This window comes from Molothrus aeneus, chromosome 6 (assembly GCF_037042795.1).
Source record: "Molothrus aeneus isolate 106 chromosome 6, BPBGC_Maene_1.0, whole genome shotgun sequence".
Lineage (NCBI taxonomy): Eukaryota > Metazoa > Chordata > Aves > Passeriformes > Icteridae > Molothrus > Molothrus aeneus.
In genome coordinates this window covers 8912713-8928085 of record NC_089651.1, presented here as the reverse complement: position 1 = coordinate 8928085, position 15373 = coordinate 8912713, and the positions used below count along the sequence as shown (strand labels likewise).

The 15373-nt window shown below is 46.2% G+C and overlaps 2 protein-coding genes and 1 pseudogene across 2 annotated transcripts; 2 read left to right on the top strand and 1 right to left on the bottom strand.

The window, feature by feature from the left end:
• Nucleotides 1–2000: 2000 nt before the first annotated feature.
• LOC136558376 (proto-oncogene Mas-like) lies at nucleotides 2001–2957 on the bottom strand. Its single transcript, XM_066552764.1, has one exon. The coding sequence runs from the start codon at nucleotides 2955–2957 to the stop codon at nucleotides 2001–2003; it is 957 nt and encodes a 318-aa protein (XP_066408861.1).
• Nucleotides 2958–8429: 5472 nt separating this feature from the next.
• On the top strand, nucleotides 8430–10467 carry LOC136558120 (olfactory receptor 4S1-like; annotated as a pseudogene).
• Nucleotides 10468–13447: 2980 nt separating this feature from the next.
• Nucleotides 13448–14539, top strand: LOC136557918 (olfactory receptor 4D5-like). Its single transcript, XM_066552129.1, has one exon. It carries the CDS (start codon nucleotides 13548–13550, stop codon nucleotides 14472–14474), a length of 927 nt encoding a protein of 308 aa, XP_066408226.1. The 5' UTR covers nucleotides 13448–13547; the 3' UTR covers nucleotides 14475–14539.
• The last annotated feature ends 834 nt before the right edge of the window (nucleotides 14540–15373 follow it).

The window sequence follows — 15373 nt, the reverse complement described above, 5'->3', positions numbered from 1 at the left end:
GGCACTTCTGCACATGTGGCGCCTCAGAGACAGCCAGAAGTATGGAGATAAGGGCAACCCAAAGCCGTCTAGCCAGGCTCCGTCCAGTTCCCCAGCTGGGTTTATTCCCCATGGAACTGCCCTCACTGCCCCATCCACAGGGAATAAACTCTGTTGATGAAGCAAAGTCTGCAAAAATGGGCAGAGCAAGGGGTGTTGGCTTGGTGAGATTTGGGGTGTAAGGGGGAAGAGATGGGTGAAAATTACAATTTGGGGAAAAGGGAGAGGAAAAAGACTGAGAAACGGGAGAGGGAGAAAGGGGGAGAGAGAGAGAAAAAAAGGAAAAAAATACGACGAAGAAGAAAAGGAAACTAAGGAAGAGAATGAAGGGGAGGGAAACAGAAGAAATAAGAAAGCATGGGAGAAACTAAAAAATAAAGACTGAGAATGACAAAGGATTTGCTTGGACAGGACAGATGAAGAAGGATATCCCTGGTGTGCTAAATCCCCATAAATATTTGGGTCAGTCACACAAGGGCTGGTCCTGCTTCCTCTGGAATCATTGGAGGAAAAGTTATTCACCTAAGCACAGCAGTGTTATACCAAAAACCATCTGGAATTAGCTGTTATAAAATAAATTTGGCTTTTCTGTCCTTTTTCAGTAGACACTGACTGGAAGGTTCTTCCTGTGCCTTAAATTAAAAAAAATTATTTGTCTGAGTTTACATTCTGTGTGTTTTTATCAGCTGATAAATCAGATAACAACAACAACAACAACTTTAAATACAATTTTTATCCCTTTGGGGGGAAAAAGCAACAAAAAAGAGAATTCTGGTCTTTTTAACAATACAAAAATGTTTTGTTTGTCCCAATGATAAAAAAATTTGATAAAAAATTGATAAATTGATAAAAAAATTGATAGCAAAAGATAACATTTTGAACATGATTTTGTGAGTTTTTTCAAAGCAAATTACCCACATTGACTTTTTCTAATAATTTTGGTTAAAAGAATAAATGTTAGGTAGTCTGATAGCATAAATAATCCCATTTTGCCCCTCAAAGGATTTGGTTTGGAGAATAATTTGTTGAAAATCATGGTATTTATTTACCTTGTTCTGTTTCCTGTATCTTTCCCACTATCCTTTGATTGATTTCTATTGGTAAAGGAGATTTAAAAGCCATGGATTCTGATGTGTCCTTTTAAAGGAAGAAATTACAATCCAATGCATGCTGTAGATAAATGCAGAGACTCTGCCAAGGGCTGGAAGAAATTAAAATAACATGCAACAATATAATAATATAAAATACTAATCTCCAGTCACATATTTCTTTGAAATACAGGACAAGTGAGGATGAAATTCAGTGAATAAATTTTTAAAGCAATTTGGGAGGAGTTGGAGCCCTCTTCTGCTCTGTGGTGTGGAAACATCCCCGGTTCAGAGAAGAAATGGACTTGGTGTATGTGAATCTTTTCAGTCCTTGAAATGCTCACATTAGGAAGCCCATAATGGCTCTGTGAGCCACAAAAGGTTGTGTGTGTGCTCTGACATGGGATGGGAATTCTGAGTTAAGAGGGATAGATGGATTCTCCTTCCAGGAATTTTACATCTGCTTCCAACAGGATTGTTGGTACTGATCTCATTTTCAGAGATGTGAGTGAAAAGCAACACAGACTTTATGAGTTTATGAATGACAAGGATTTATCCTGAGCAGGATTTCTTTGATGAAATTCAGACACCAAGATATTTCAGCCTTATAAAATTAATATTATTTAGTAATCACTGGAAAGAAACAGGAACTTTTAATGTGTCCTAAATACAGGTCATGTAAATTCTGTGGTCCAGGTGCTTATGTGCCATATGGGGCACTTAAAATAATGACCCAAAGGGAGTTTTAAAATAACGGGGACTTAAAATAATGACCTAAAATATCTACAAAGAGGGTACTGAGGGTCAGGTGAGGTGATCCTTCCCCAGTACCTCAGAGTTCTTCAGTTCTGCCAAGACATTCCAGGCAGGATTTTAGGAGGACATGGTTATCGTGTCCCGCGTTTCCCGCTCGTCTCTGTCATCTGCTGAGTCTTGGAAGGCCCTCTGGAATGCCAGCCTGAGAGTGAGCCGGAATTTCCGATCCCTGTAGCTTCCCACCAGGAAGTAAATGACGGGGTTGAGGGTGCTGTTGACACAGGACAGCACAAAGCCAATCTCTGGGGAATAGAGGAACTTGAGGCCCAAGAAGTCCAGGAGGATGAGGACACTGAGGGGCACAGCGAAAATGAGGAAGAAGAGGATGGTGAGCATGATGACGGTGAAGAGCCGGCCCGTTTGGAAGGGCTGGGAGCTGCACTTGACCCGCAGGAAGAGGGTGAGGCTGAAGAGCAGCATGAGCGGTGCGCAGACGAGGAAATCCAAGGCTCCGATGGCGATGAGCAGGCGCTGGCAGGCCCTGGGAGAGGGGCGGACAGTGCACAGAACATATCCCAGAGTGTTCAGGAGCAGGGACAGGGCCCAGAGCAGGCCGGACACCACGGCAGACAGGTGCTTCGGGCGGTGCGTCCGGCACCAGATGGGGGACAGCACGGACAGGCAGCGCTCAATGCTGATGGCCGTCAGCAGGTACAGGCCCGTGCCGTACATGAAGAGATCCAGGAAGAGGAAGATCCCGAACTGCACCCCCACGTTGAACTGCATCAGGTACTGCACGGTCTCCACGGCGATGCACAGCAGGTAACCAAAGTCGGCGGCTGCCAGGTTCAGGATGTAGACGGTGAAGTGGTTCCTGCGGATGCGGAAGCCCAGGTACCACAGGACCAGGCCGTTCCCCACCATCCCACAGGCAGCACTCAGCAGGCAGAAGCTCTCCATGAACTTGAGCACAGTGTAGGATGGCTCGGGTTGTCCCACAGCCCCGCTCTGGTTGGTCCCAGGAGCATGGATGGCTGTGGTTGGAAGGACCATTGGTGTGGTTGAGGGTCTCATAATGGGTGATTTGGACCTGGGAGCAGAGAGGGGAGAGGTGGTAACTCCAGGGTGACTTTTCTAGAGGGATTCCTTGGTTTGTTCCAAGGCTTTGTAGCTAGAACTTGACTTCATGGAATCTCAAAATAATTTGATTTGGAAGGGACCAAGAGCCTGGAGTAACAGGACAAAGGGTGAAGGCTTCACACTGACAGAGTGTGGGTTTGGATGGGATACTGGGAATAAATTCTTCCCTGGGAGGATGGTGAAGCTCTGGCACAGGTTGCCTAGAGAAACTGTGGCTGCCCCATCTGTGGACGTGTCCAAAGCCAGGCTGGAGCAAACTGGGATAGTGGAAAGTGTCCGTGCCCATTGCAGGGTGTTGGAACTGGATGATCTTTAAGGTCCCTTCCAGCCCAAACCACTCTGGAATTCTGTGATTCCATGAGAACAATTGATAGTTTTTTATATTGATGAATGATTTCTGTTTTAATAAATGTCATTTGATGTGGTTCTCCTTGGTCTCATGTACAGTAACAAATAAACATTTTGGTCTGGCAGAGCCCTCAACTTCTCCCTCAGAAACTGCAAGAACCACATGTAAGAAACCACAGATTATCTTCTCCTCACAGGACATGGGAGCTGTAGCTCTAACTTTTCCACACCACTCCATGAGTTAAGTCATTATTTTCTTCCCCGTGGTACTGAGATCTGATTGAGAATCTTGGGGGTGAAAAAAATGGGTTTAACACATTTTTATGGTCTGATGAGAACAAATGCAGTGGCTCTTTGGCTGTCTCCCAGCCAGCTGTTAATTTGGACATGGAAGGCAGAGAAGTTAAAAAGAGGATAGGAACAAAAAATGGGGTTTTCTGGGAAGATGTGAATCACTGAACCATGTAGCCAGCATGAATCCTCTGTTCTCTCTTTGTGGTGCAGCAGCACACATGGAGACAGACTTCCAAAAGCACACAGAACGTGACAGACTGAATCACTGCTGTTCTATCCCAGCACCCCAGGCACACTGACTCCATGGACAGGGGAAAAAGAAGTGTGTGGGCAGGGAATTTCAAGGCCAAGTTGGATGGGGCTTGGAGCAAACCTGGTCTAGTGGAAGGTGTTCCTGCCCATGGCAGGGGATGGGACTGGATGGGCTTTAAGGTCCCTTTCAGACCAAATTATTTCAGGATTTTCTGATTTTCTTTAGGGTTGATTGAAACCAGGGAGCTTCTGGCACTGCAGAGCTGGATGATCCCATCCTCAGCTCTTATAGCACCTTGAGCACTTCGAGCATGAACACTGTGGAGAGCAGTCCTGTGCCTGTTCCTCCCTCACAGCCTGCTCCAGGGGTGGCCACAACTGATCACGTTTTTGCAGAAAGAAACAGCCTCAAGTTCTGTGCAGCTTTTCTGCTGCGAGAACAGAGGAAGGCCCAGTGGTTAAGTGGTTTCCTGGCTTCTGTGCAACCAAATTTCCCCTCGATCTGAAGAGACTGTGAACATTTGAGTGTCACCTAAGTTTCTGTCTCAGCCCACTGCAGCTTCCACAGTGCATCTCTCTCCACTGGGGATTCAAGAAATGACAGGTGATAATTCCCAATGTTAAATGGCTTTGTGCCATTGATCATATCATGGAATCATGGAATGGTTTGGGTTGGGAGGGATCTTAAAGCTCATCTTGTTCCAACCTCCTGCCACAGCCAGGGACACCTTCCACAGACGAGGCTGCTCCAAATCCCTGCCAGCCTGGCCTTGGACACTTGCAGGAATAAGGCAGCCACAGCTCCTCTGGGCAACCTATGCCTCACCACTCTCACAGAGAAGAATTTCCTCCCAAGATCTAGTTCAAATCCACCGTCTTCCTTGTCCTGTCACTCCAAGCCCTTCTCCAAAGTCTCTCTCCTGCTGTCTTGGAGCACCTTTAGACACTGGAAGGTGCTGTATGTGCATAAACACTGCCAGAAACAGAAATGGCTGCAGTGGGTAAATGACAAAACATCAATAGCTTTGCCTTCTGCTGTAATAGAAGTGATGAAATCCTTCTCTTACTTCTGTAGACCGTGGAGAGAAACACTGCAAAAGTCACTCATGATTCTCATTTATTTATCATAGTCCCTTGGAAAGACTGAATTCCTGTTTCCAAGACACATTCAAGACGTGATCCCACTTCCTTATGTAACTAATAAGTGAAAACTCTCCTCAAACAGCAGCAGCCTGAGTCCAGGTGATCTTTTTCTCCCTTGAGATTAAACATCCTCCATGTGATTTGCCTACAAATCCTGCCTGTAGTTCCTGAGGCAGAACAACCCTGACCACACAAAGGTGTCTTAGACAATGGACAGAAAGTTCTGCTGTAGTAATGCCAGGTCTCTGAGTAATGACTTTTTATATTACAGAGGTGCATTTAGAGCAGTTCAAGAGCACTTGTACAGGGACAAGAGTCCCTGAATGAAGCTTTCCTTATATTGAAAATTATTATCATCAATTCCTGACCTACAGCAAATTTCTGTCCAGCAAAGGAAGTAAATTTGTGATCTTTTTTTCCTCCATTGTTTTTGTTTCTCCTCCCTTCCCCAAAGCCTCACAAACCATCAGAGTTCAACACCAAAGACCCACCTCAGAATTTCTCACCTTTTTTGCGTTCCTGGGAATTTCAGTGCCTGTGCCCAGCAATGTTGTCCCCTGGATGGTGTGACATGGGGTGCAGCTCGAGTCCTTGTGTCATCCTGCAGTGCTGGGCTGGGCAGCCACTGTTTAAAAAGCCATGGTGTTTTCAGCGTGACCCTCCAGGCAGCCAATCACTCATGGGGGAAATCCCTCCCCTGTACGGGTATGATCACTCAGATTTGAGCCACTTCCCCCTCCCCTCTTTGCAGTGTCACGGAAACATTATTTTTTTACTACTTCTCCCTTCTTCAGCCATTCTTGCAAGAATGCCAGAACTGTCTACAGATTTTGCACTGGTGTTGCGTCCTACTTGAGGCCCTGAGATGCTCTGGTTTCACAGCCCCTGGATGAGATTTTAGTGCTGCTCAGGTAGAGAAATTTTAAGTTCTCTCCCATAACATCTTTGCTGGAGGTTTCACAACCTCCTTCAGCACTTCTCATTCCCTCCTATCCTTGCTGCACAGTTGTCACACACCCACCACCACAGTGGGTCCTCTCCCAGCACAGTTCAGCACCTTATGCGATCTCTACTGCTTCATCTAACCTTGCGCCCAAGCTTTCCACCTCAGCAGTTCCAGATGCCTAAACCCTGCTTGTGCTGCCCTCAGCAGGGAGCTCTGGGGTCAGGAGCTCTTTCAGTGCACCTTCACACCCCACAGGCTTTCAGCACAGTCCTTCAACACCTCAGCCACTCAGATTTTACAAAATCCCTCCAGCCCCATGCCTTTCACTTCCAGTTTCACAACTTCCCCTTGAACAGAGTTTCAGGTTCTTCCTCACCTTGTGTCTCCTAAACAGACAGAACCCACCACCACCCACCCACAACATCCCAGTCCTGTCCATGCATACTCCATGTCCATGAGCCACCTCGATCCAAAGGGTGTGGAAACAGAGAAAACACCTTTCTCCTTTCCTGACATCCTTACAGGGAACTATTTTGTCCCTTAGTCCCTTGGGCCAGGGAAGTAAAGGGACAGGAGTGTGATGCCCCCCAAATGGCTGCCATGTATGTCAGTGGGCATAGGAATGGGCAGATCCAGCCCAAATTTGCTTAGCAGGTCAGAAATGCATTTGTACATCTTCAGCTTCTGTTGTCATCTGTTCTTCCTCTTCCTTTCCCAAAGATTGTAAGACAGTTTTTACTTTCTTACCCAATCTTATTTCCTGTGGTGGTTACTGGCAGCCCTCATTAACCTGTCCACGACTCCAGGCTATGGCATAAAATGATACCTAAATTAAAAGGCTATTTTTATCCAGAGCACTATTTAATTTCCTCATTAGTTTGAGGGTTTCCATTTTCTCTGCATTGATTGCTGGCATTCCATGTTGGGAGACATTCAAAATGCCTTTGTTGTTATTGGGCCATTCTGAATTTCAGTAAGTGTCAGCAAAACAGAGGGATGGGCAGTGGATGGAACTATTTCTTGATGCACCTAAATCTCAAGCTGAAAATACACAGTACACTTCAGAGCAGTGATGAGTTGGAGTTCCAGTAATACACAAATTTATCAAATTCTGGTATGGTTTGAGTTGGAAGGGACTTAAAAGCTCATCCAGTTCCATCCCCAGCCATGGGCAGGGACACCTTCCACTATCCCAGACTGCTCCACACTGTCCTGGAACACTGCCAGGGATGGGGCAGCCACAGCTTCTCTGCACAACCTGTTCCAGGGCCTCAGCACCCTCACAGGGAAGAATTTATTCCCAATATCCCATCTAAACCCACCTTCTGTCATTTAAAGCCATTTCCCCTTACTGATTAGGTGACTAGATCCATTGCTTTCCAGAGGAAAGCCTGGAGTGGCAAAGGCTCAACTCAGCTGACTTCCACAGATGTACAAGAGCTGACTTCCTCCCCTCGCTTAGATTCCCAATTTGTAAAATGAGGATTTTTTTTTTTTTTTTTTTTTTTTTTACTTTACTTCACTGACCTTTGCTGAAACATTGCAAGTTCTTGCAAAAGGCCTTATTCCCTGGGCTACCAGTGATGAAATTGAATGGAAAATAGAGACCTGGAGGGTCATCAAGAAGTGATCCAAGCCACCCTCTGTCTTTCTTCTACCTACTATGAGAAACCTTTCAGATTTTTTTTTTTTTAATGAAAGCTTGTGGAATTTTTTTTTGGATACACAATGATTTAAAAATCCTCACAATTTTATTATTACTCACAGTGCCATAAAGTCTAAGATGTGGATCCAAGGTTTGGGAAACACACAAAGGATTAATGTCAGAGTCTGGGAATGACTTGACCACACACATCACATGCTTGCCCAATTCAATATTCAGCTAATCTATTGGCTGTTATTTCCATGAATCATGAAATTGTTAAGGTTGGAGAAGCCCTCCAAGGTCATTGAGTCCAACCATTCCCCAGCAGTGCCACCACTATTGTGTGTCCCCAAGTGCCACATCCACAGGTTTTAAATCCCTCCAGACTGATGGTGACTGCACCACTGCTTTTGGTAAACTGTGCCAGGGCTGCACCACTCTGTGAGTGAAAAAATTTTTCCTAAAATCCAATCTAAACTTCTCCTGTAAGGACGGGATTAATTTCTTCTCCTTCCCACCCCTGAGCATTCACATCTCCCTCCTCCAGCCCCAAGAGCCCTTGAGCTGGGAGATTTCCTTGGAGAAGGTGGAGTAGGTCTGTGTAAACAGGAAATTAAGCCCTGGAGGAGGGAGATTTCCTTGGAGACGTTTGAGGAAAGTTACTTAAACAGTTTTTTTCTCTCTACTTGCTGGGCTGTGAGTGCACCCTTCAGTGCCCATGCTCCCTACAAGCAACTCTTAACATGGGCAGGAAAAGCCAGGATACACTTAGTGGTAAAGGAAAGCAAGGAATTGAATGAGGTGGGATTAAAAAAGACACCTCCTAAGCAAGAGTTGGAAGCTTTTCAGAAGCTGTTCTATGTTCTTTAAAGCCTCTACCATAAAAGGAGATGTTGGGGACATAAGATCTTACAGCTCTTACACAAAAATTAGATCTCCAAACACAGAGAAGGTAAGTTTTCCAGGATCTTTTCCCTTTCCTCTTTTCTTTCCTTTTCCTGATTTCCCTTCCTCTTTTTCCCCCCTGCCCTTCCTCTTGACAAAGGTGAAAATACAAAAAGAAATTTCCCCTGAAATCATCAACCATCTCTGGCTCTTTTTGGCTGTAACAATGTGCAGAACTGGTTTTGCAGCCCCACATCAGGTTATTGAGTTCTTCTTCAATTAACCACCTGAGATTTTAGGGGAAAACCCTTGCAATAAGAGGATGGTGCAATTCCTTATCCCTTTTTTTAAATTATAACAGTCCACACTGTATTTATTTCATATTCCAACTGATTGCACTATATGATGTACCTCTAGTCAGTGACTGAAAAGCTAATTTTAGAGGTAAGATCTCCCTTTTATCCCCTTTCTTGAGTATGTTTTACCTCCTGTCAGTAAAACTGCAAGCACAGGAGAAATCACAAACTTTCCCAACTTCCTCTTTAGGTTTCACTTTTTCAAGTTGGAGAGCAATTTTGGTTTTTCTACATTTCAGCATTTCCTTGATCAGCTTTTTGCCTCTACAGGAGTTTCTGATCTTCCTCTATTTTAAAATCATAAAATAGGAGCCTGGATCAGATGGATCCAATCCCAAAGGGATCCAGTGGATAGCATCCCTGCCCAAGGAAGTGAGATGGTGTCTAAGGTCCCTTCCAACCCAAACGATTCCAGGAGTCTGTGATTCTATGGCTGTGTCTCATACAAGGCAAATTAAATATGTATTTGGGAAAGAACAATAAAAACCAAAAGAAATTTAAAAAGCACTTGATAAACTTAATTCTAATCCTATGTATTTCTTAGAGAGACTGCACTTCTGATAAAGAATTAATTTTTAAGAATGAAAAAACTGATGAATCATTTTGTCTTTATCTTTCCACATTTCCAGGCTCTGCACTGCACATTGCCCACTAGATTGGCATGGAAAACTCCAGCAGCATGAAGGAATTAATCCTCCTGGGCCTCTCAGAGAACCAAGGGGTGCAGAAAATGTATTTTGTGGTGTTTCTGCTTTTCTACACACTCACAGTGGCAGGAAATCTCACAGTTCTCACTGTGACGAGCAGCTGGCACCTGAACTCCCCCATGTACTTCTTTCTCTGCCACCTTTCCTTTGTAGATGTTTGTTACTCCTCTGTCACAGCTCCCCAAATGATTTCTGGCTTCCTGGTAGAAAATAACACCATCTCCTTTGCAGGTTGCATAGGGCAGTTCTTTGGGCTTCATTTTTTTGGCTGCATAGAGGTTTTCATCCTGACAGCCATGGCCTACAACCGCTGCATGGCTGTCTGCTGGCCCCTGCACTACCCCACCGCCTCTGTGGTGGCATGGTGGGGTCTCCTGGGCAGGGGGCTTTCTGCATTCCACCCTCCAGACCCTTCCCACCACCCTGCTCCCCTTCTGTGGCCTCAACAAAGTTGCCCACTACTTTTGTGATGTCCACCCCTGCTCCCCCTGGCCCACGCCGACACGCGCACCAAGGGCCCGGCCACAGTGGCCGAGAGCAGGGTCATATCCCTGAGCTGCTTCCTCATCCTGGTCATGTCCTACATGGGCATCCTGGCTTCCCTGAGGTGGCCCAAGGCTGGCGAGGTGGCACAAGGCCCTGTCCACGTGCAGGTCCCACATCACTGTGGTGATCCTGTGCCTTGGGCACAACACGTTTGTTTACATCCGCCCGTCCAGCGGCCTGAGGACAGGAGCATGGCCACGTTCTAACTGCTCAATCACACCCATGCTCAACCCACTTATCTACACCCTCCAGGATGGGGAGGTGAAGGGAGCCATGAGGAAACTGCAGGAGGAAAGTGGGAAGTGGAAATGGGAAGGGGTAGGGCTGTGGTCATGTTCCCAAAGGATCGGAGAAAATCAAGCAGGTTTTGTTGTAATTTCTCCTGTGACAATGCCCTAAAACGGGCCTCTAAAAGAATAGCTGCCTGTTGGCTCCTGCTGTAATTAGGAAGGCACTAAAAGTTCTTTTTATGATGGAAAAGACATTGGGAACTCTGGCATTCCCTTCCTATTCCTTGTCAATGAGTACAGGCCTCCTGAGCAGCTGCAATATCAGTGATTAAATACAGTTAAAAATACTGAAAATATTGTCCAGGTGGAGCACCCCATAAGAAACAAACAAAAAAAACCCCCTGATATTAGGAGCTAGTATGGTGGTTTGCTGATGAAGGAACAGGAGGGGAAATTTCTCCCCTTCCTCCCCCACTTAAGCAAATCCTTTCTGCCCTGTTCCAGGTCAGGCTGGAAGGGGCCTGGAGCAACCTGGACTGGTGAAAGGTGTCCTTGCCTATGGCAGGGGGTTGGAATGAAATGGTCCATAAGGTACCTTCCAATCCAAACAGCTATTCTGCAATTCCATAATTCTCCTATAATTCTATCTACTTCACCTATCTCTGCCCAAGACAGCAGTAAATAAAACAAATGTATTTTTAAATGCTTTGGAGCTGAGCAACAGTGGGGTTTTTTAGAGGTCTCCTTTCGGCTGCTGAGCAAATATTCACCCATTGCTTATGGAAGGTGTCATTGGAAACAGTGTCAGGCTCCTCTACACTTTGCAAAGAATTCTTACAAACATTTCATACTTGAGCTCAGAAGTTGCTTCTGTGCTTTACTGTGTCAGAAAAAATACCTGCTGAGCGAGGAAGGCTTACCACAAATCTTTGTGCATTTTTTTAAATGATTTCCTGAGTTACTTCTTGTTTTAAAGTTGTAAGTCAGGTGCCTAAGGGATAACATCAGTGATATTTTTGCTTTGTGCTGTCAATGTGTAAGTTAATAAGAAATAAGATTGTAGATGAGAAAGACAGGCTTAGGACAGAAAGCAAAATTTGTATCCATTTACATGAATTTATATAAATGTCCTAAGTAAGAGACATCTTTATCTCAGGTCTCTCTCCAGTAATTAAAGTAATAATTACCTAAGGAACAATTTTAGTTCCTTGCCCGCTGAGGTTTTCTGACAAAACTTCCTTTGCCTCTGAGATCTCATTACTCCTGATAGCCTTGTGCTTCTGTGGTGTGATTTACTTGAACTATTTCTGCTACAGAAATAATTGTACTTGAAGATGCTCCTGGAGGTTGGTTTTTTGCTTGGTTGGGTTTTTTGCGTAATGGGAAATACAGAAGGTTGGGCTGTTCTTTTCAGGGCTTAGAGTCGGCAGAGATACAGAGCTGCTTCCATAACTTCTGAGCAGCACCTTGCAGAGAGTTTCTGATGGAACTGAGAGGTTCTGATGGAATCCCCTGAAGTGGTTTGGGGAGGTCAACAGAGCAGCGACAGCAAGTGAGCTCTGTGGAAGTGTTCTGGGATTGTTCCGTTGTTTTGCTCAGGCCCCACTGAAATCCTGCCTTTGCAAAGCAGCATTGCTGGTGAGTGACTTTTGGGAGGTCTATTTTATGACTTAGAATAAAAAACCATTAAAAAATCAGTGGTAGATTTAGAATCCCAGAATGGTTTGGGCAGGAAAGCACCTTAAAGCTCATCTTGTTCTGATCCTCTGCAATGAGAGATTGCTCTGGTTGCTCCAAGCCCTGTCCAGCTTGGTCTTGAGCACTTTCAGGAATATCACACACTAGTGATCCTGGTGTTCTGCATGGGAATGCTGTAAGGAAGGATTTGTGGGTGTTTGTCAGTAAAGCAGGGTCACCAACATCTCGTTCACTAGCCCAGTGTCACTACAGGTGTATTTATGGGGTGTTTCACACCACAGCCAGGACCTGGGTACTATTTCTACCACCCTCCTCAGCTAAATAACCAGAGCTTGTGTTATTACACATGTCAGGGACATATTCTGGCTTGGATTTCACTGTCACTCCTTCAGGGAAGCATTGGCTTTAAACTGAAATTGTCCCAAAAAGACAGCAGAAGAAATACAGTGGATATTCAACATACCAGAGGACAATGTGTGTGTCCTGTTAATGTCCCCTGTCTAATGATTTGGCCTTTTGGATCTTTTAAGGCAGCTTTATTCAATGCTGTTAGCATCATACACATCTGGTTTCTTCCTGGTAGCCTCCTTCTTGCTGAGTTATAAACTCCTTGGCAGAATGGAGCAGCAAAGGAATTTCCTGGAGGGATTTTAAATGGACAAGCTCATTCCTCTGCTGGTCCCACTTTAACTTCCACAGGACAGTGGGGGTACCTGTCTACTGAAAAACTTTAAAAATTCCTTTAAAAAATATAAAGGTAGAGAAACCATGCAGGGTGTTGAAGCTTCTGCTGTGTTCGAAACGCCAATTTCTCCAGTGAGGAATTTCCCAGACCTGGTTTCTGTGCATGTATTCCCAGTTTCAGAGTGAATAAGCTAACTGGAGAGCCCTTTCCTGAGTTTACAGGAGTGACATTAGGATCAGAACATGGAACAGCTCATGCCTGAGAATGGCAGCATTTGCTTGTAGTCACTTCAAATTTCCAGCAGATAAAAGGACAGCACAGCAATTTTCCAGCATTCATGGCTCTTGTTATCTGAGAGCAGGATGATTCCTGAAAGGATTTAAAAGCAGTATGGATGTAGCACTTGGATACATGGTTTAGTGGAGGTCTTGGCAGTGCTGGGGGGAGAACTGGACTCAGTGGGGGCTTTTCCAACTTTAACAATTCCATAATTCTGTGATTTCTCCCTGACAGAGAAATGGGAGCACACTAACCATGATACAGGAAAACAGTGGTCAGAGTGACTTCAGGGGAGAAGGTCAGTGTGGAGCGGCAGTCCAGAGACCTGAGTAGGGGCAGAATAGGGGGTGAGTGCAAACTGTGCTTTCTGTCATTTGTGACATGACACTGTGCTTTTTGCAGCAGCAAATGCATCCTGCTCACACCATCCATGAGCCTTGGAGCTGTAGCACATTCCCTTCCCTTCCTGGCTCCCCCCCGACCTGTGCCATGGCAGCCTGAGCTGCAGCGATGGCACAGGACAACTCCTCCCGGGTGACTGAATTCATCCTCCTGGGGCTCTCCGACACCCAGGAACTGCAACTCCTCTTCTTCACATTCTTCCTCCTGGCCTACACCATGATCCTGCTGGGCAACCTGCTCATCATTGTGACAGTCAGGACTGACCCCAAGCTCTCCTCGCCCATGTACTTCCTGCTCTGCAATCTGTCCTTCATTGATATCTGCTGCACCTCTGTCACTGCCCCCAGGGTGCTGGTGGCCCTGCTCTCAGGGCACAAGGCCATTGCCTTTGAGGGCTGCATGGCCCAGCTGTTTTTCCTGCACTTTGTGGGCTCCTCAGAGATGTTCCTCCTGACGGTGATGGCGTTCGACCGCTACACGGCCATCTGCAGGCCCCTGCACTACACGGCCATCATGGCCCGCAGGGCCTGCTGGGCGCTGGTCGCTGCCTGCTGGGCCGGGGGCTTTATCCACTCCATTGTCCAGACTGTGCTCATGCTCCAGCTGCCCTTCTGCGGCCCCAACACCATCCACAGCTACTTCTGTGACGTGCCGCCCGTCATCCGCCTGGCCTGCGCCGACACCGCCCTCACCGAGTGGCTCATGGCCTCCAACAGCGGCCTCATATCCCTGGGCTGCTTCCTGGTGCTGGTGGCCTCCTACGCCCTCATCCTGGCCAAGGTCCGGGCCCGCGTCTCCCAGGGGAACTGGAAGGCGCTGTCCACCTGTGCCTCACACGTGATGGCCATCACCCTGTTCTTCATGCCCTGCATCTTCACCTACCTGCGGCCCGCTGGGACCTTGCCCCCCAGCAAGTATGTCTGTGTCATCTACACCATCTTGTCACCCATGATGAACCCTCTCATCTACACCCTGAGGAGCAGCGAGGTGAAGGAATCCATGTGGAGACTCTGGAAGAGCTGCAGAACCTTCTGAGCCAGGCTGGGTTGGCAGAACCCTGGAGTTACACCCAGAGTTACACCTGGGGTCACGCTCCTGCTCTACTCCTGCACAATAATGACTCAGTGGATAAAGCCCACAGACTTCAAATTATGTACAAATACATTTCTATGCACATATTACTGTTAATATTAAAAATCCATGCTGAAAACCCCAACCTTCCTAATCACTTCCACTCGTGTGGGATCAAAATTTTCAAATAAATGAATGAATCCAGAGTGAGGCTTGTCTCCCTGTCTGACATGCTCTTCCTGTGCTGTGACAGCAGATGGCAGAGGCACATGCACTAAGTGTCCCCAGATTCACCCACCAACACTGGAAGACAGAGACGGCACAGATTTTGCTTGTAGGGTTTCCTTTAGACACATAAGAATATTTTAGTCATAATTGTCTCACAGAAGTGAATTATTTTAATCATACAAAGCCCAATGTATAGAGGAAGGAGGAGGAGTGGAGATGGACTCCACAGACAAAGAGTGTCCTGCATGGAGGCAGGACAAGAGGGAATGGCTTGACACTAGCAGAGGGTGGGTTTAGGTGGGATATTGGGAAGAAATTCTTCCCTGTGGTGGTCTGGCATGGGTTTCCAATGGCTGTCCTTTCCATATAAGTTTTCCAGGCCAGCTTGGATGGGGCTTGGAGCAATGTGGGATATCAGGGATAGTGGAAGGTGTCCCTGCCCATGGCAGGGGGGTGGAATGGGATTGTCTATAAGGTCCCTTCTAACCCAAACTGCCTCTTTGAGGGCAGCAGTTACAGCACCAAGTCCACCAGGGATAGAAATTTAGTGGTTGTCATGGGAGGAACACCATCAATTTATTTGTGTTAAAATTATTTAGGATTGGATTCATCCCATCTAAATAAAATCATGGAAT